At 35.0% G+C, this 22920-nt stretch overlaps 1 protein-coding gene across 1 annotated transcript in view; it reads left to right on the top strand.

The window, feature by feature from the left end:
* Positions 1-22920, top strand: part of LOC126870503 (all trans-polyprenyl-diphosphate synthase PDSS1) — a 53875-nt gene that overhangs the window by 23407 nt on the left and 7548 nt on the right. Inside the window, exons 2-4 of the mRNA XM_050628300.1 lie at positions 12694-12846; positions 17534-17667; positions 19491-19632. Coding sequence (XP_050484257.1) covers positions 12694-12846; positions 17534-17667; positions 19491-19632 — 429 coding nt within the window. The remainder of the gene's footprint in view (positions 1-12693; positions 12847-17533; positions 17668-19490; positions 19633-22920) is intronic.

Genomic DNA, 22920 nt, shown 5'->3' with positions numbered 1-22920 from the left:
ATGGAAGCGGTCGTGAGAAAGCGTTCGTTTCTCAAGGCTTTCCATAGATTTTACAAGGTTCGAACTGCTGATTCATACGTGGCAATTATCGCCATCGCGTGTCGCTGTTAAATCAAAATTTTTGCAAATTCTTTTCATTAGCGGCCCGGTAGGATGCTGCAGCCTTTCTTTCTGACATTGTTATCGAACGAAACGAGCAACCTTGTATGGTGCGTGTCTCATCGAGGCGAATAATCAATCTTTCGCGCGAGAGTATCTGTAAGACTATATAGAACCGCGTATGCGGTAATTTAGACAGTTTTTGCTTTTGGTTCCTTTATTAATTTAATGTTCACTGTTAATGTTCACTTTTCACAGTTTTTGAATATCGCGAGAGAAACTTTCTGTTTTTATCCGAAAATTTTTTTTAGTTAGTATAAATTCAGCGATTCGCAACGAGTCTGTGTTTCTTTCTGTTACTTGACCTAAATTAAGCGCACACATAATTTAAAATTTGTAGAACTTGGGTGCTTTGAAAGTTATCTTCCTGCAGTTTGATCAGAGGATGCGAAATATCTTGTTGCTAGATTAAAGTATTCAGTCAGAGATAAAAGAGAGCGGAGTTGTGATAAAAATTACATAAGAGTAAAACAGACGACTTATTGTTATTAAAAAAAAGTAACAGTTGTAAAAGGCAAGAAGATCCTTCGCGTGGAGATTATCTCTAATTTATTACCGGTAACAACACTGTTTGTTATCGGTAGTCAGTTTACTACCAGTTGTTTACAATTAGTGTAACTGTTACGTATGGTAATTACTTCGTTATTAATTACTTAGTCAACATCCAGTCAATATCTAGACATGCAGGCATTATCATTATCTCGTTGAACATGCGCATGTACAATTGCTATGAGCACGACCACTAATGAACTCGTTTATGATTAACAGTTTATGATATCTGTTCTTGACAAACTTTGTGCTACTGTCGATCAACGATACCAGTTCCCCGAGTCTATACTGTGGAGTCGAGTAGTCCGGCCATGTAACCGCACTTTCTCCTTTTACAGAAACACCGAACTGGATTTATTCGATTTAGGACGATCGCAGATAGTGTCACCCAGTCCCTCGAGTTTTTCTCTTCGATCATACGTGGTAACATATAAACGTGTAAGATCTCTCCATGATGTAACGTGGTTGCGGACGTTTGTCAGTTCGAAGAAGTATCATATGGTGTAACCATATAATACTTAGCTATATTTAATTATTGATTGACGGACAGAGGAATTTTTGAAGATTGAGAAGTTCAGATAGGAGATCTATTTCCGGATTTTGTATATGTATGCGTTTAATTGTGTCGAAAGCTTTCACGATGGTAAAAAGAAAAGAAGTGGTGCGTTTAAGTTAGTCATAGGGTAGTTGAGTATTTTTGTAATCGACATTAGAATTATTAGAAAGTAAACTTTTCCAACAGAGTGGTTTTCACGGAAATTTTAGAAGTTTATTATCGAATTTTCTTCGGGATTTGAACGATTCTTTCTTGTAAACTACGCGGATAAGAGCTTGCCTTTTCGCTTGTATCGTGTACTTTGTTCGTGTATCTTTCATTTTAATCTGATAACGGTAACATTCTATTTTTTAGTATTTCGTCAAATTTTTATGTGGTATTTCGATCTTTCCATACTTTTAAGTTTCATTTATTTCATATTCCATTTTTACATAGAACTTTATTCAATTTATTTATTTAAGTCTTACAGTCCACTCGTGTCACGTTCTATGTTCCATATTTCCTCACGAATTTATAAAAGAAGATGGAAAAATAAAATATTCACCGATAAATGTTTACATCTATTGAAAAATTATCTATCCTATTAATTTTACTAGTTAATTATTAATTAAATGTACATATTATATCTAACTTTATTATTATATCAGATTGCTACAGTGTATTAATAACACTGTTGCTATATGGAGCAATATAACAATTTATAGGTTTTTTTTTTTAGTAAAGGAGGTTATTTTTTTACTTTATTCGCACATGAACTGTAGAAACACTTTCTAATTCATGCCTTTTTTTTGTTAGTTAAATGAATTCATGCGAACAATTATATATGTTTGCTTAATACCTTAAGACACATAATTATCCTTTACGTTTAAACGTCGACATTGGTAAACTGTTAAGGAAAACGAGAATGTTTGATCTCGGATACGGATGATTGCTTTTTCGCTTAAATTTACTTTTATAACACACCTTCTGTGATTTTTCTAATAATTCTACAATTTTTATAACTTGTGCCAAACCATGTTAACGACTGCAGGATATTGCGTTCGAAGCTTAAATACTTTTATTTCTCGCTACGCAAGTTTCCAATAAAATTCGTATTAATTAACTCGTGATAACACAAAAAAAATTTCAGAATGAACGATCGGAAACTGAGAATTCTTTTAATTCTGAACTTTCTAATTTTTGAATTTTCATTTAACGAAACGGAATGGCTTCGTATTCGCTTTAAGCTAAATATTTTACAATTTTATATTTTTATATTTTATTTGTTTTTTTTTCAAGAATGTAGAGCGACATACTTTTTTTTTTAAGTTTTTGTAGTTTCCTTTGAATAACGACGTGGGTTGAGAGGTGTCTTGCGACAGAAGCACTTGCACGAAGCATGCAGTCTTACGCCATTCCTTATACGCATTTCTTCAGATCATCGTCGTAAGAATTTCTTACTCGTTTTTAGAAAAAGCGCCTTATTGTCCTTCTAGAGCGCGTACGGCTTAAAAACTGATTTGTTACTACTTCTAGGTTATTTTTTTAAGTGTTGATATCACCACAAGTTATACTTGTAAATACTACATGTATTTTATGCTTTACGAATAAAAAAGAAAATTAATACTGCAATGAAAGATACAGATCGAAAAAAACAAGTGTAATAATATGACAGAATCAATTAACAACCTCTATTTTATTATTTTTATTAATCTTACCTTACCTTCAGTAAATACCATAATAATACTAAAACTTATTAAAAACTACGATAAATACTTCAATAATTATTAAAACGTCACTGTAAGCCTTTTTACAAAATTTGATCGCAAACAAAGGCTAGTTATGAATCACAAGAAGATTCCTGTTACTTTCAATACAGAAGTTAGTACCGAATAAACAAAGAAAATTATTCCAGTCTCATGATACAACTAATTAATTATACTACTCATCGCATTAGAAATTCGCCTGAGCCAGTAGCCGTACACTTTGTTTGCTGTGTGACTAAAATTTCGTAATTGAATCAGCTAGGAATAAAGCGAATAGTAAAATAATCTTCATGAAACTTCAGAACGGATGCTTCTGTCTAATTGATATCACATATATCTCAGCTACGAAGTTTCACGCGTCTTCACCGTGATTTTCATCTACCTTTCTTGCAGCGTCACTAATTGTAATTAACGTCTCGTTCATTCCCCGAAACAGCAATGAATATTAACGAACAGTTAAATAGCCCCGTCCAGTATAAAGTTAACACGATTAAAATTCGATATTATTCTTAAATTGCAACAGCATTATTGGCTTCAGTCTCGAGGTTATTTTTCTTTCTCTTTCTTTTTCTCTCCTTTTTTTTTTTTTTTTTTTTGTTTAACCTTCCTCGGGTTGCTGAGAATAAAAGATTAAATCGTTGGATTAACTCAGAGGATATTTTAATTATAACTTTAAACAATGTAAAAAGTATAAGCGCAGTTAGCATAAGTTGCATCTTCACAATTGCGTGGAGTATACTCTGCCACGACGTTCAACTTATTAGAATCTTCTTGAAAATTCTTGAAAAGCGAAAAACGAAAAGGGTCTACCTTTTTTACTGACAATAATGCTCAAATACTTTGGGTACATTTACGGTTGACGATTGAAACGCCACAGACAAAGTAATGGAACAGCAAATAATTCCAAGAAGAAACGTTTATTTGAAGCGAAAGAGGAAGTTTCTTCGACGATATTGCGACTTGTAATTATAACGATATAATGCCCAAGATTAACATAGTCGGTCGATTTATTGGTCAAACTTCTTGTAAATTAAGAAAATCTATAGGCTACCGAACTAAGGTATCAGACAGAAATCTTAGGAGTTCCATTCAAATCACGTGCATCCAAGGCGGTTACTTTAGTTCTCGAAATCCTGAACACGTGACTGATCCTTGACTTTTATATCGAATAAATTAACCGGTCAAACGGATTGGTTTCGGATTCTCTGATACTGCACTTGTTGAATAATTCCGGGAAATGGACCCAATTTTTAAAAGTATCTCAAACCTGAATAAACATCTTAAAAGTACTAAATGTTTGCCTTTTTGTGCAGCGGTAAGTTGTATTTCAGAATACAGATTTATTCACTTGTTAGAATTTTGTCTTCTAATATTTTCCCATATATTCGAGAATATGCAGAGTCGTCACGCTACTCGCCGAATTATTAATGCTAAAGATAATTTCAATTTAAAGAAAAATTCTTTTCTATTTAAAGAATACAATTTTATTAGCGTGCGTATAAGTCAGTCTATTGCAAAGTCTTGATCTTTCCACATCGAAGCCTTTGTACAAATTACGATCTTATCTAATTACTAGACTGCGGATTTTTATAAATCTAATTAAAGAAATTAAACCTAAGTGGCAACTCATTTCATTCATTGAATATTACGATAAGTACCATAACATTCAACATTTTTTTGCATCTCTGCATTTTCTGTATTTTCGCAATTTTTCGTCTTCTATAAATACATAAAAATCTACTCTCTACTAATTTTCCTGTTTAACATAGAGTCATAAAATTGTGAAAAAGAAGTCTATAACGCAGAACTCGTGACTCGTTTATTAGTTGGTAAATTAGCATGCAAGAGGTCTTGGAACAATGTAACGATAACGTGCAATCTCTTGTGAACTGCAAAAAGAAATGCGAAATTCACGGTACTCTATATACCATGGTATTTCAGGGTTAACCACCTTTCTACCGTTTTGCACGAGTTATTATTTAATTATACTCTTAGCCATCATCTTCGATTGCAACATACGCGTGTTTGTGGGGCAAGGAAACGGGTAATGGGTGGAGAAAAAAGAAAAAAAGAATCGTATGTTAATCGTAGAACGGTGATTAACGAGCAGAAAATGAAGTAAAGTGTCGTTCGTAGAACGGCAATGATGACGATAAAAATTATAATACATACGGGCGTGAAACGGGGCAAAACTCGGAATTAGTTTGTAAATAAAATCGGCTGGTAACTAAATTTACTTCACACATTACACGTTTAGCGATGTTACGTGATTATCGTCGATCCTCGTAACAATATAAGGAACAGGGTCAAAGAACGTTTGGTATTTGTTTCAAAAACATGTTCATTTTTGGCACAAATCAATATTGACTGCGAAGCGTCTTTCTGTTTTCGCTTGTTTGAAAGACACTGTGCAAAATTCGAAAAATATTTGACGGACACTTTCACTGGTTAAGAGATTAGCAATTCAACGAACGATCGTTTTAGCGAATAAATTTGACCGGTAAGATTTTTAAGAAAGAGATTTCGCGCGGGAAGATCGCGTATATCAAAGATCAGGCTACTTAGAAATTCTGGTACGTATTGGATAGCACGTAGAATTTTATTCAAGAATGTCAGAGAAGATATGTGATAGAGTATCGTGTTAAGTTGTTAGGTTCATCTATTTATATATCTAATATATGCCATACATTTGATAGCAAATGGAATTAAATGAAAGTCTGTCGTTCGGCAACGACGAGAATTTTATCGAAAGAATTAAGAATTAAGAAAGTTCTGACTAATGAAAAATGGGGTTCATTAACATCGACTTAATGATTTACTTAATGATGAATGCCCAGGAAGCACGGTTCTCCTTTCGAAAATATCTTTGACAAATTTAATAATTTGACAATTGATATATAGTTTATAGTATATTGTAGCGTGTTCGTGTCTTTATAGTATTTCAGTGTCCTCACATCTTTGTTACGCTTCTTCGTTGTAGATATTTCTTATAATGTATCTTTATGTGATCCACGTAATATCTTTTTGCCTTTATGTAAAACAGTATTATTGTTTCTTATAATACCTCTTACATCTTTGTGAACTACACTAGATTTATCGTAAAAAAAGAGAAACTTCTTAAAATAGAATTTTGACTTATACATGAATAATATGGCAATGATTTGGAATCTTGGCAATTATGTATAATTTAATATAAGAAAGAAGGAACGCACAAAGTTGCTTATGAAACTTCTGCCTCCTAATGTTAATCTTTCTCAACCATTTCAAAATATCTTCTGATCTTGTATTTGTCATTTAATATTCATAAATGTACTGTTAATAAATGCAGTTAACGGTACGAACGAAGTGATTTATGAAAATCATTGATTTTTCGACTAAGAAATCTCAATAAACTTTATGGACGAGTAAACACATGTGGGATAGTGTGACGTCAGGGGTGATAAAGGACGTGGCGTGAGGGGTAATTGTTTATAAACGTTGTCAAGATATGTTAATGTTGTCAAGGAGTGTCGTGAGCGTTACCAAGGTTTGTTAAGGGAAAGATGAGCATGGGAAATGCTGTCAGAGTTGAATTTATCGTGGTCGAGTGAAGTTCGTTGTGTTGTTGTGACGTAGAATTAATGAGAAACAAATACGCGAAACGCGGTATTATATTTTGTGAGAGTGCAACGATATGGTATTTATCATACTATTTTCTGTTAACCTATAATATAACATTTCTACATACATGGACAAGATTTTATACTAAATCGAGGAAGGCTCATCACGTACTTTCACATTTTTTGAGTTCACATCCCACTTGTTCAACTTTCAGACGGATCATCGGACGATGGTCTCAGATACCAAAATTTCTACCAGCTGTAATTTCGTATCGGATCCTGCATCGTGTTTTTCTCGTCGTCATGAATAATTTTCAAGATTATTTAAGGGAATTGGATACAAATTGGTGAAAGTACGGCACACCTGTCCGCCAGGTGTTATAATTAATAGATATGTATGTGTAATAAACTGAAGTCAGAAGGTGAAATGTGCGTTATACACGTTTATAGTGATAAGATTATAGCGATAGACCCCTACTTATTATCCAATGGAGAAAGTAAATTAGAATTTGTTCAATTTTAGCAACGAGATAAAACAAAGGAACCGTAATCGTTCTTTTGCTGTCGATAGTCCAAATTCTCATAATTTCTTTACTGAAATCATTACGTATGATGTCGTTCACGATTATTTGCATAATTCATTGCATTAAGTGGAACGTTAAGTTGATACTTGTGTATGCGAATATAAAGTAAAATTTAGTCTGTGATAAACACTCGTCCGTTATAGGACGTACTATTATACATTTGTCTCATCAACTATAATTCAGCTTCGTAAAATTATTTTTTCCCGTTTTATTTCTCAAACTTCCTTCTGGTCACATCATTGACAATGAAGTAATCGGTCTAAAGAGGGTGAAATAGAAACGACTGTAGAAAGAAGATGAAACGTTGGAATAGCAGCAGGGTTAAAATAATCGAAGCACGTGAATGAACATCACATTATGCATGCTCCACTCTAAACGTTAATTCATTAGCCTTTGCACTCCGTAAGCGGCTGAAATCCCGTTAATAGGAAATAAAATAAGCAAGGAGCACGTACCATTGATGACGCAAAAATAGCATGTAACAGGAAAACTGGAATCTGGTGCACGCCGCAACTTTGCGTTTCCATGGTTTTGTTTGATGCGTTAGTTTCTTGTAGGTTGGCCTTGAGTAACCAAGCAGCGCATAGAAGAGGTAAAAGTGGGGTAGTGAACTTGCCTTCTACCACGAAACTAGTTATCGAAGAATGTAATAAGCGGATATCGTGCCGTGGAAATCACATGACACGCATGGACACACATCGAACACGGTCATTGCTCAATGTTGCATATCCTCCAATAAACATATTGGCTGCTTCATATTAGATTCACCTGTAGCACGTTTGCAACCGTGAAACTAACCTCGTTTGTCATCGTCGAACAAAGCAAGTTTCAAAGAGACACGAACTATAGCGTTGTAACTACCACGCACTGTTTTAACTTCATTTTTATGAGTGATCGTATTCTAAAGTGTACGTAATGTATCAGTAACGAATGATCTAACGACGCTCTCTCAGAATGTCTCATTGCTTTCAGCTGTTCAATGTTACACGCTGCAACAAGGATTTCGCAATATTATATAAAATCAATATTCCTTGGATTTTCCATGTTCAGAGGATATGACGATAACCTTAGAGACGTAAATCCCACGTCTATTTTAAATGTAAACATTCTGAAATTTAATTTGAACGTCCGGCAAAGAGGATGAGAAAACAAAGATTTGCTTATTAAGTAATTATATTTGCGATACAATTATCACTAAGCAGGGATGATGAGCTGATTCACTACTGGAATTGTTAATCTCTCGAATATAACGATGGTTTCATTTCTATTAAATATAAATAATATCATATTCATAGATTCGCAAGAACTAAAATCTAAAGTGCAGAGGAAATCGATTTGTCTTTACTATTAGTGCTATAACTATAGAAAGGAGATAATTATGCTTCGAGAATGACCGGGTTAGAAGATTAATCGTTACTTTTTCTAATAGTACGAGATAGCTAAATATCTTCAAATATCTCGAAACATTGTTGTACAGCAGTAAAACTGAACTGATAATAAGATGTCCTGGTTTATGACAAGTTTGGAGGACGTCTCTAAGATGTTTGTGGGACATTGGCAGATGTATTTCAAACACGTAGAAGATGTTTTTCTGCGTCTGGATGGACATCCGTCTTGTTGGCTTGTGAACAAGAACTTACTGTTGAACTCTAGTTATCCTAAACTGTCAACGAATGAATACACGCAGTTCATCTAACTGGAGTGCATACAATTCATTGATCTTTTTTATTATTTACGTTATTTACTTTACATAGTGGAATTTCGTGTTAAATAATTGCTGGTACTAATTGCAAGAAAAATTTCGTTTAAATAACTACGTTTCTTATCGACTGGCTGAACGTTTCTGTGAGAATTTAAGAAAAGATGAAATTAGTAATATGAACATAACTTGCTTCATTATACTTGTGAAGAATGAAGCGAGAAACAGCCTCGCTTTTTTTATTCCCTTGTATTGACGTATTAGAAACACTTTGATTAATCGATTGTCTCGTTTGCACGAAAATCGTCTGGATGAGAGAAAGAGTTATAAACGTTCTTATCTATGTACATCGTTATCGATCAAGTATGCATAAAACGCATGAATTATAAAGAACATTTACCAAGTAACTTCGTCTTCGTTAACCTTTAATTTCATGATTACAAAAATTCCTTCATTAACAGATAATTCGATTAATAGATTAAGAAAAACATCGTAGCAAAAGGGAGAAGAGATAAGTTAAAAAAAATTAGTATATATGTACATATATCGCCGCAAATGTTTAGCTTAATTTAAAAGTAGAATGGTGAACCTTTAACCACAATGCAATTGCACAGGCATCGTGTCTAACGCGTCCCTAACGGACACGAGTGTTATTTGCTTGTCGTGACCTCGATTAATCCACCGGTAAAGATGCGAACTTGTGAAACAACGTTACTGCCATTTACTTGCATCCTGACATGCCCAATCCTCTGATCTCACAGGCTGCAAACCATCGAGAAACACCGTACGTGTGTGCTGTTAATGAAAGAGATGTGACGAAGTAATGGACATAAATTAAAGCATTAAGTCATAAATCTGTAGGAAAATGACGATACCGAACAAGCTAATCAGAGCTAATAACAGTACTGGGTTTAAAAAAGAAAATGATAGGATTTATATTATTTAAGCTGTTGTCTAAATTCTATCTGACAAACTTTATTGATATTTTGATCATCTTCGACTTTGTAGATTTCTCAATCCCATTCAGTAGGTCACAGAATTAATATTTAATCTTTAAGGAACAAATGAGTTATTTCTATAAGTTTTTTTAGTACATGAGAATGGTTTACACACACACGCAAGGTGGTTAATTTATTACTGTACCGTTTAATTTATTTATAAAGGTAATCAATCTGACTTCTGAATGTCTTATACGTTCCTCTATATGGGTACATAACTAAAATTGTCGTTCCGAGTTTCAACGCATGTGAACTTTAACCCAAGTCAATAATTTTGTAAAAGTCAATATTGCGTTGATGCAATATTTCATTTGGGACTTGTTATAGGTGAATTTACATTGTCGAACTCTACTATTGACTTTCTTTTCGTCGTTATTTCTTCTCTCGCCTAGATCCTACAGTTCTACAAAGTTTGAAGAATTTGAAGAACAATAAGACACGCTAAAACGAACAAACTGACTGCAGAACTTTCTTGTTTGTAGAAGCTTAGTTGCGAGAATTTTTGAAGTACCTGTTATTTTAATACACTCTTTTTTATTTCGCTTGCATAGCACATAAGTTATACCATTTAATTTGATCAATCTTTATTTAATTTTTCAATAACGTTTATACAACTTCTACTCATTGCTGATGCTTGGGTCATAATTTACCTGAGGTCTCAGCTTCTTGCCAACTTCGTGAAGATCGCCGTATCTCCTCGACTAACAGTACCTGTGCCTGTGACTAAGCCTGTCTCCTTTGTGGTCGCCGTTCACGGTAGATCAATGCTCGGCGAATGCTAAGAAATCGTTGGAAATCAGAATCGAGTTTCGATGACGAAAGTAGGCATCGATGTACGTCGAGCGAAAGAATGTCGTCCTGGCACATCGTCGTTAAAGTGGCGAGAACTGGGAAGGAGAGACGTCGCGTCGTCGCCGCGGTAGCCCATTACGACCATTACGTGCCCACGAAACGTAAACAGTCACAGGAATGACGGATCTTGCAAATAAGAGTTGCAACTTTCTGAAACGCCGTATTACGTATTCCGCGTTGTCTCGTCGGCGAGAAATCGTCGTGAACTAGGTGAATTTCAAGGGTTACCAGAGTAGAAAGACCGGAAAGAATATAGGAATGCAGGTCTCTTGCTGATTCATTCTTGCTTCAGTAGTAAGAACGATTAAATTCTTTCATGATAACAAAGAATTACCACAATAATGAAAATGATTGTACGATATGTCTGTTGCATGTTACATAGATATTTTGCATACGAGAGATCTCGTAGTTTGGGCTTGTGAAGATAAATGAGTAAAATAATTGGTCGAATTAAAAGCAACCTAGTTTGAAGAAAATAATGACCCTAGAACAAATATACACGTGTTAATTGCAGAAAAAATTCTGTATCTTTAGCTTTATAATCTACAAATTTTATACTCTACGCTTTTACGTACGAAACGTATGTTGTTTCTTAAAAATTGAAACATTTCCACTCACCGGGATATCCTCTATGAACACCAATAACTTCCTCCTCTCTTTTCACTTGCTTTGATTTAATATCTCGAACGTGACTTATTTTGGAGCTAAAATTTCCTTGGAAAAATTTCTCATATCAATTTTGCAAACCTAGAACAGTAAGACAATTAAACTTTGACACGCACAATTCAATTGCAGTAAAATAATGTTTCATCGTCGATCTCGTGTATAAAATATCCAGAAAATTATAGATTTCGTGTAGCTCATTGAAGGAAGTAGGCGAATATCCTGTTATACCGTCCTGCAAGTAGTAAAATCAATAATACATGCGGCAAGCCACAACAAGTAGTAATTGACAATATATGATCAGACTAATGACGCGCTGCTATCTATTACTACTATCGTTATTACTATCACGCGATGTGTTCAACACATTCATAAAACGAACGTTCCACTAGCTACACCGGTACAACCGTTTTATTCTCAACGATTTGCCATGTCAACGTTTGATAGTTACGAGCATACGTAATTCTATATTGAATCGTTATAGTTCACGTGGTTTGTTTATGTAGTATATTATCCTCATGCCTGATACAAGAACGAAACCGCTTTATTAATACGATTACACGTTCCGATTACTGTTAGCTACTGGAAATATAATTATATGATCGTTCAAGTAGCATGAACTTTGTTTGCTTTTTGCGTACTATGTATCATGATTATCCGATAAAAATTTGTCTTATTAATATTCGTCGATATAAATAGGAAATTATTGCGAAAGCATTAGGAAAGGAAAATTATTGATATTATTATTTTTTAATTTCTTCTTCTTTTTTTATTTCTATTGGGAATTGAAATAACGTAATATACCGATAAAATGTGTTCTTTTATGTTTTACAATTCTTCTATCTCGTGGAACGTGTATCCAAATTATAATATTTATGATGCATTTTAGTTCTAATGATATTACTTAGTTAAAGAATAATAATGTAAAAATGTTGAAGCGTAAATAATTCTTCACGTGGAATTTCGAATTTTGATAAACGAATTTCACTGAAATTATCGATTTCAATTGCAATAGAGAAATTTCTTTTGTAATTTCCTAATATTTCCAATTCCTAACATTAATATACTTGTAAAATATTTCACATGAAAAATAAAATATTTCATTTTATAATTGTATTTAATAGATTTTAATAAATACTCATACTATGTCATCCGAATCCTTTATAGCCACTAAGGCATCAAAGAACGTATCCAAATTCCAAGTCAGGTCTTTCAAATCACGTTCAAGCTTTCTATCGCGTGTGAGATCTTCCCTTCCATTATTAATGAATTCTTCTTTTTCCATGCAGAGTAGAACGAGCACGCGGGACTGCAGGACGAACGTCGCAAGGATGATGAGTTCTATGCAGACACAACTGCCTGGATCCTTGCATGATTATCAAATCGACCCTTACCGACTTCTCGAAGATGACCTTAAAGATGTCTACGATAATATACGAGAGGTCAGTTAATCTGTATGATTCACCCATAATGCAATAATCCTTCATGATCTGCGCAATAACATCATCATACTAATTAAAGACTGTTTCTTCTTTCCTTTTATGTTTTATCGAGATATTACGCGTTTCACGTGTTCACTTTCTATAGAAGAACGCGCCTCTCTTTGCAGGCAGACCAGTTTAGTTAGTCGGGAAAACGTGGAAGTCGAATTCCTTAGACAGAACTATTATATAGTTTTTTTTTTTTACAACAGAAATTACAACAGAAATTGGCAAGAAAAATTATATGTTTGAGAAACAGCTATGAAAGAATCATGGAAATTTTAATTGTGATCGCGTAGCCGTCAGTAATTAACCACTGTTGCTAAATAGCTAGCTTTTTTTATTTATATTACAAAATTCTCGAAATGATAATGGTTAGATACGATACAGTTCTAAACAATTTTCGTTGTACAAATGTATAACAATGTAGTAGTATGTGTAACGGTAAGTGTATAAGATCTATAACATGTATTAGCGTAGTAAATATCGTTCCTAGCCATTAATTTGCCATTGATTCGTACATCCATTACATTACATGATTCAAACATCCATTATCAAAATTCTTAGTAAACAAAATCGAATAAGATCGTGTTTCGAAAAAATTCATTGTTTTAAAAGTATAACGAAGATACAGTGGAGACTTTCGACAGGCAGTAGTTGGCAGTAAAATTTGAAGATGGATCGAGCGTAAGAAAATTTCAAGAAGTGCCGCGAATACCTTGAACGAAATCAACTCGAATCTCCGAATAGTTTAGGTGGCGCAACAAAATCACGATAAATTTCTCTCGACTTCGCAAGAATCTGTAGTCTTATCCACTCTCACATATCGCGTTTCTTCGAGCCAAGTCCAACAACTCATTGAAATCGATTTCCTGCTACCATTTTCGGTACAAACCGTATCGATTCGCCTCGAATCGCCAAGTACTTCCGTCACGACATTTCAACAGGAAGAAGGTGGTTCAAATCCGGAAGAAAAGAACGCCAAGTATCACGCGTAATCGCCCGTACAAGGGAGAGTATATGGATCCATCGATTTACGTCATCGTTGTCATCGGACTTTCCTTATTGTTATGAGATATGGTAAAATTCCTTCGTCGAGAATATGCAAACAAGCAATTCAAGAAATTGAATCGTTCGTTCGATTAGGAATTCGAATAGGAGTTCGTTGACTTCTACAATTATTTATAATTGGAGAGATCGTAACAATAACGATGATCGATTCTTGTCAATCGTTGCTTTTTTTCTACAAGTATTGTATTTACAAACATAAGGATTAACGAAGGATTATATTTTAATTAAACATATACACTACACTACACTACTTTATCGTATTGCTATTTCGTTTATTAAACAGTCCATCCACAACAAACATTAATCGTTGAATTTTCCATTGACGTGTCAATCGTAATTTTTCTTCTCGCAAAAAATTGGATTGTGGATGGTTAATATAAATATCTCGATGCCTTAATTTATTTAATATCTACGTATATACGATAGTTTGAAGATTAATTTCATTTGTCTTTTTATTTATTGTTTTTCGTTCGCGTACCCTGGTAAGGTACTAATAACTACAATTACGTGTATTTAAATAGTATTTACAAGTTTAATTCGGCACGGTTGGCTTACTTAGTGCCGTTAATTGGCAAATAATTAGCTAGCTATTAGCTGGTTTGGCGGATTAGTACAGTTTTGTATGCTTCTATAGGCGGCACAAAAGATCCTTTTCAATTTGAAGATGAATATTTCTTGAAAATATTCTCCGTAACAAATCATCGAAATAATTGAATTGTTGGAAATACCGCTTATGTGAATTATCTATGCAGAATCGTTTAGCAACACGCAATTATAAATATTTATAGCAAAGAACGGTGTTTTCATGAATAGTCGGCTTGTGTCTTCGAACGTCTAGCGAAAGCAGCCCGCGACTTCACGGTCTGCATATATGGCCGAGAGTAGAACTTTTACTTATAGTTGACTGTTTAGGTTCTACAACAATTGTATTTGCGTATGCACGTGCAAGCGCGTTTAGAAAGCACTTTTTCTCGCCGCGACAATGGAACGTGATAATACTGACTCGCCACGCAATTACATGCCATCGCTGTGGTGTCATCTTTGTACCCGATTTTTCGTGGTTAATTTGCTCGCGATCTGCGTACGCTTGTTCCATTGAATGAATTTAGTACGGAACTTCTTATAGTACGTACGAAGATTTTCGTGAATGACCGTATATTATTAATTTTCGTTATATCATTTTTATTCTTTTGTATTGTTACATTGACTATCAGAAATTGATTGATTGATTGATTGAGAATTTGTTATTCTGTAAGTTTACGTTTTCGTGACAAAGTTACAAAGAACGAACATTTATCTTAGCTTTTACGTAAACTATTTTTTTGTATCGAACGTGTCTCTGAAATAAAGCAAAAGGACACAAGGATTAGAATTATTGTAGATTAGCATGTGAGAAGCATGAAGTTGGCAAGTTCCAGAACGTTGCTTTTTTTCTCTAAGAGAAATTGTAAAAGGAGGCAGAAGGAGGCGCGTGAGTACCTCTGTCTTCCGCTTCTTAAGAGTAGAACGTGGATTCGTCGGCTCTAATGCTTCAGAAGAATGCGACTTTTCGTTTCGCTCTACTTTCTTCAGGTTAATAGACAGAGACACAAATTTCAAACGCGACGGATCCGAATATTTCGGTCCAAGGAAATTTACGATCGGTTTTATTCGTACGTTGAAACATTCTGCAAAATCATCACGAAATCAATCAGCATAATGTCCTCGTGAGTTACTTAACTCGGGATATTTCCATATTGTCCGTTAGAAACTAAACTCACAAGTACAAGTTTATTATACGTTTGATACGATTCTATATTAAGATAAATTTGCATAACTTCTTCGTGTGAGAACGCGAGAACTTTTATCGCATATTTGCGAGTTCTGTGTATGTTCCTCAAATTATCGCGATTCATTTGAATATTCTGCCGATTTGTTTGAAATTTGTTGGAAATCCTACTTTCGACATTTTCCACATTTTTGCATATTACGTGCGTTTGCTGGCTTTCGGTATCTCCAAGTCTCCCATGAATGCTAAAAATCTCGCAATTCGCTAGCCATAAAAAAAAATGTGGAAAGTTCAGAGGGTAAAGCTCGAAGTGCATTGGTCCTTACATGGTGAACTTCCGCTCACGTGTGCGAAACGATCACGCGGAAAGTGTCTCTGACGTAAGCTTGCGAAACGTGTTCTGGTAACGAGCGTTCCTTTCGACTTTGGCCAAATTCCAGGACGAACTTTCAGCCGTGTATCGAGGTTGGAATTCAAAGCGAATCGGTCCTCGCCTTTTTAGCCTGCTCGACCTCTTCCTTCTATCGGGTGCTTGCAACAAAGTCCGTCGCCTGTGATTCGTTTCGTCACGTATGCTTCATCATCATCGTGTTATGGGCATCGATTGTCTATGCGTGGCCCAACCAGTCGCTGATAAATCGCTCTGGAATAAGATATGTAACGCCTGTATTGAATCGAAATAAATGTGTAACGTGGAACGAGGACCGATTTGTACGAGCTTGTCAGCTGGAACGGTATTTCGAACAGACGTTCTAATACCACGTTCTCCTTCGCGGGAGTAACTGCACTATCATTTAACGCAGAGACTGGGTCATTGACTGGCGATATTGTAACGCGATAATGATGATAATTAGGATAAAGGTAAAATGCTTTAGTTGTAAAAGGCAACGGTGCTACGCGTTTGTTGTTAGAGACGCGATATTTAAATTAGAATTAGAAATGTTATTGTATGCGATAGAGTCTCTTGTATTTTTAAGTTTTCACGAATCTTCAGCTCCTTTGCATCCTTTTGTTTTTTAGGTGCTTTTTGTTTTTCTTTATATTCTCTTCTTTTTCAAGCTTTTTTATTCTTTTGGATTTTTTCGTTTCTTTTTATATTCGCTTCATTATATATATTTCATTAATTTAAAAATAAAATTTTCCCTACTGACTGCAAAATGAGATTGATCTACATACATAGATTCCTCATTAGCCTTCTCATTCAACCTCGATACGTATACGATAAATTATTACACACGTCGTTATGTAATTGACGTAAATGGCGGAATAAAAAATAATGTAAATTATTTTGAAATTTGAATTAATTTCTAACGATTATGGTAACACGATCTGTATATCACCAATTATTTAAAAACGATGCTAAATAACCAACAGTGACATAGTTCAAGGTTTTAGGTCTTATGAATATTCCACTCGCACTCGTGCATACTCAACATAATATAATATTACAGGGCTTATCATAAGGCCAGCTACTTACAAATCTGACAAAATCTAAATTAAGCATCCATCATTTTTTTAAATTGTAGTTCCATTTACGATAGAATTTTATGTCCCAATAGATTTCAATGATGGCAGAAAAATGATAACAATCGAACGATCGTTGTAAAAGCGATTTTGAAACGGATTAATCACGACGGGATTAACATCTAAACTAAATGAAGTAAAGTGAGTAAAGCGACGATTTAGTGGAGCAAACAGATGGATAATTTTAACAAGAAACGAACAGAAGCGTGTCGCGGCTTCTTTAACATTCACGGGTGAATTCCTTTTCACCGTTCGAAGTCAAGGTTACGTTTGCTATTGTTGCAGGTACTCATCAGGAACACGACGCAAAAGGAGCTGCAAACTATAGCGACGTACTACTTCGACGGTAAGGGAAAGGCGTTGCGGCCGATGGTAGCAATTCTCATGGCACGGGCTATCAATTACCACAAGGAAAGAAAGTGAGTTGTGAGAGGCACGCCTCTGTGCGGATTCTTACAAGTTCGCCGTCGATAATCATGTGAATTTTCTCAATCAACCAAATTACGCCCAAACGAATTATATTCCAAAGAATCCGTACTGTTCAATTCATCTCATCGAGAGGATTTGCCTTCAGAGGTGTAAGGCAGGCTAAAGGTTGGCTTAATGAAAGAGCAATTTTTCCTTTTGTTGCACAATCGGTAATTATAGTTTTACGAGCCATTGATGTTTTGTTATTTCGAATATATGTTTGTTAGAAAATACTTATAAGAAGATTTCCTATGTATCTATCTGTAAGAATAACCACGACCTTCGCAGGATTAAATAAAGATTATGGCTCGATATTAGTAACTCATTATACAAACGGCTGCCAGAAATCTCTGGCTAAAGAAAATCTGTTACATAGCTTACGAAGTACGACGTTGTAGAATCTTTTGCGAGAAGAATGCCTATCAGTGTGTATTTTAAATTATTGATACGTACATGCCTGCCAGGGATATTCGAATGGCTGAAATACCAATGTACATAAGTCGACAATTTTTATTTAAACTTGACTCTGTTGCACACGAACAGAGGATCGTTGTTTTTAAATAATTTTTTCATAAAGGATACCGTTCTAATTAATATTATTTTATATTTTATTTTGATATTCTAATATTTTTGGAGACCTATGTATTCTAAAAAGCTAATAGGGAAGACTCGTGGCATTGAAATCTCGTGACACCTGAGTTGTACTTTCGAGAGAAAGAACGCGACTTATAAATTTCATTTTTACTGTCGGGCTCGTGAAATTGAACAGTGCAAGATGAAAAAAAAAACAAGGAAAAGAAACGTAGAAAACGGGAAATATAATAGTCGATGTACATGGTTTATTATTATGCCATGTAAATATATGTTAATAGGGGCGTGCTTTTTCATTTACCGATGGTCGCAAGAAAAAGTAACTTCACCAAACGTTTAGAAAGCATCGAAAGAATGCAACTGGCTAGTCTCCTCTCTTTCTAATTCATAAATCGCTTTGAAAGTAATTACTTGTCGTTGTGTGGTGAACTGACTACAATGAATATGAATGAGATGTCCCGTGAATGAGAACTAGTGTAACGTACGCTATCACATATGCTTGAAGAATCGTAAATAGTGGTGAGCGTGACTTCGCGTTCCAAGATGTGCCAAAGATAAACCCACGTCTCACGAAAAGATCTATACAATTACTTGTCAACGACTTATACGATCGACTCTGGTCTTTGCTAGATCGTTCAACGTTCTGACGAGTTCATTCATTGTAATACATTTTATCCGATAGTCACATCTACAAATTTCGTGTTAGCAATACCTACACGTATTTATAATTTTCTATCGTCAAATCGAATCATAGTTGATCTTACGATCGGGCCTCTGTAAAAGATCAAACTGATCAAATACGCTTTTATACATTTCTTAATTTTTCTATTTGCGTAAACAAACGATCGGCGTTCAGCTTTTTGAACAAATGAAAAATTACTTACTTGTATAAATTTATTCGGTACTCGTAAGACGGTGACACAAATAATCGTAAATTCTAAGACCAATGTTAAAGAATATTTGTCTCCATTCTTTTCTTTTTCATTGATAGAGTCGAATGTGGCTTCTGGGCGATTCAATCAATGAGATCTACCTATATACTTAATTCTTTCAGGATCCAGTTCTTCCTGAAATTCTATCAGAAATATTGCTTTCTATTAATCGTGACTAATAGGAACTCGACGCGTAGATCAAAGCATCGAAGCAGCAAAGGATTAAATCAAGGGTGCTCGATTGGTTTCAGTGGTCTCTTGGATTCGCAGCGACAAGTGGCGATGATCTCCGAGATGATCCACAACGCTTCCTTGATCCACGACGACGTAATCGACCAGCCAGACTTCCGCCGTGGCAAACCTTCTATCAACGTCGTCTGGAGTCAAAAGAAGGTAAGTGAAACAACCCACTCCCACGTTCAACCAAAGTCCAAGCTAAGTAGATATAAGCGGGTAAACTCTATGGTTCGAACACTCGTTCAAGATTCATTTCTTTTTTTTTTTTTTTCTTTTTGTTCTATAATATGATCAATGACTAAGCGTTCGCTCAAGATCAGTGTACCTTGAAATATGAAATATTATTGTAAAAATAAATATTATCATAAAGATGAAGAATGATTTCATACTTGAAAAGGTGAACGATCACTTCTCAGGCAATCGTTCTGTTTCTATCTTTCTCGTGTTTCCTAGTTCTTCCTTTTTTTAACGAAACGTATCGACCTGCCGATTTCTATCTGATCGTTTGAACATCTTGAACACGTGGACGTTTCGTACGATGCACCGTGAATTTCGATATCTTCTCGTCTATCGGCCGGCTCGCGTTGATCGATGGAAACTGAAACTCTCTCTGAAATACCGTAGGAGAGAGAAAGAGAGAGAGGGGAAGGAGGCTAATGCGATTCATGACTGTACGCTGACGCTGACCGTGCACGCTTTCCTGGTCTGCAAGCGGAAACGGGCCATCTTCTTTCGGCTTACGTACGATCCGGCGGCGAGATTTCAAAAAGAGGAGTTGACGTTCAGTCGCTTCCTTTCGACGCACGAAGAAAATTGGCTGCGCGATTAATGATGCATTAGAAAGAGTAGAATGAAATTAATTTGAAAGTTGATCACCTTCTCGATTAGGTTTCCTGGTAGCTATCTGGTATTAGGGCCAAGAATCTACCTGAACGCTCTTTGTTTCACAATTGCGTAAAGAACATTTGTAGCGAGGAATTCTTATTACGACTTTTACGAAACCTTCTTATTATTAGACCGCGGATGTTCATGTGTTGATGGAATATTTTAAGATGCGGAATTTTGCGGAATACACCGCGATATAATGCAATAAAAAAGATATATAAAATGTGCAAAGTAAATATAATTATAATATAATTATTTAGTAGGTGAAACAAATCGCTATTTAGATTTCTTTTTTTTTTTTTTTATCAAGTTTTTTATCACACAGTGTTCTTATCGCGATCTTTTCGTAAGATAAATAGAAGACGTGTCCTCGAAATATTTTTATTCGTTCGTTAAAGTAAAGATAGAAATTGTTGGACTAAAAGAGACGTATAATGCACTACAAAAGGGTAACCATCGCTGTCGAGTTAAGCCACGGGACTTTACGAAACCGGCGCATGCATAGCTTCATAGCTTCAGCGAAACTCGATGTTTTAAAATTTCCAAGCGCTCCGATCTTACCCGCGGCTGTAATATCGTACGTAATTATGCCTTGTTACAAAATGTCTATGTCCGCATGTGAACGTGAGAAAGGTTGCAGATCGTTGGGAAGTTGGTCAAGAATTCTTATTTAGTCGAACACTGCAAATTTCAGAAACTGCTTGTGCAATCTTTGACATTTGCTACAGGAACACCTTAATTATCCAACAATATGGCATAATTCAATATTAATGATATAAATAACGATCGTTAATTAGTCAACTGTTGCGATAGCTCGACTAGGTAAAAAAGGTTGACCAGGATGATTTAGAAAGTTCATAGGTCGAACTAATATTTATCTTAGAGATCTTTATTTTTCTTGCGTGTATTTTAAAACTCGAGTACTTCTATCTTAACCATTGCAAAAATGATTTAACTTACACTAAATATCTATTTGCAACTTAAATTACCTTTAAAGGTTACAACCCACAGATTGAAAATCCACGTTCTAGAGAAATGATCAATATGATCGTTAAGACGCAAAATACAAACGATTTGTCATTGCCAAAAGAAGAGTTACCATATCGTAATAATCCACCAACTGTTACACCAATCCAATTGGGCAATGCCTAAATGACCTACATGGCACACACGAGAAGAATCAAGATGTTGCGTTCACCTGTATTCGCACTTCGGCGATAGGATCAATCTTCTTTTTGTTTTACATTCTCAAGAAATTTCTTTTAGACTTCCCATCGTAGGAAATATTTTTTAATGTCCACGATTCTCACAATCGAAATCAAACGGGCTATGATAAATTATGGTAATTACCTTTTTTATTTATAGCACATAGCAAATTTTCTCCTTCAGATCTCCAACCCTAGGAAATATTTTTTTAATTTCCAAGATTCTCACGATCGAAATCAATTGGACTATTAATTAGCTACTTTTATGTCTCACAGTGTGTAACATTGTTTCTCTGTGTATTAGTCGCGTAATGAGATAAGTAAATAAAATACAAAATGAGATAATGAAACTCACGAGTATCGTAAAATATTATTATTATCTAAGATAATTAAGAAAGCTAACTATAAAATTCGAAACGAAAATAGCAAAGTCGTATCATCGCGATTATAACGGCATTAACTTTTGAATATCTTTGAAAATTGCAATATTAAATTTCGTTTCACAGCTGGAGAGGTGATCGATCGTACGCGATCGATGGAAACGCGTTCACCGCGTTGTAAACACATGTACTAGGTATAACGCGATTTGTTAGGAAGTTTGAGAAGTGTGACGGCCTTGACGAACGAATTAACGAGTTGCAAAGAAATGGAAAGCCGTCGAGATGGCTACGAAAGTCGCCCACTGAACACTGGAAGGAGCATTGGGCTAACAAATTGCGTAACACCGGTGTATTAACGGGACACTAATTGAAGGAGCTGTTGCGTATGTATATACGTATAATAGTTATCGCTGGGTTACATGCAGATAACGAGGCCGTGAACAAAGTAACCTCGAGTTCTATATTCTGTAAATGTTACCATTCCAAGAACATTTTTGCTCCGATATGTATCGATTTTTACGACCAATGGTAATTTGATTCTCTTCGTGATTCATGAAAATTCATATTTTTACGAATACTACGGAAAATGAAGAAACAAAACTTGCATAGAGGTATGTGTCGTAACTAGAAGAAATTTTGTACACTTAATTTTGGATATTATGTATATTCTGTACGTCGCTGCATATATAAATTTGCCAATTTCTAAGTGCATAGATGAAAAGTGTAAATATTATATAAAGATAAGGAAGAGTTATTATACAAGTTGCAAGGAATCTTCACTGTGGTCTTTGTATTTTGTCACTTAAATGGTAAAAAATTACTTTACACCTACAGACACATATAGACATTCTAAACATTTCTTCCAAAAATCGCAGAAAATCAGAAGCACGCGGTTCGCCGACCAATTTTCTACTCGTCATATTCCAAATGATAATCGGAGCGCCTGGCTTTCTGAATTGCCAATTCCCACCAAT

This window comes from Bombus huntii, chromosome 10, assembly GCF_024542735.1.
Source record: "Bombus huntii isolate Logan2020A chromosome 10, iyBomHunt1.1, whole genome shotgun sequence".
In the NCBI taxonomy this organism is placed as follows: Eukaryota; Metazoa; Arthropoda; class Insecta; order Hymenoptera; family Apidae; genus Bombus; species Bombus huntii.
Note: the sequence above shows the minus strand (reverse complement) of the source record. Positions and strands in the feature narration are given on the sequence as shown.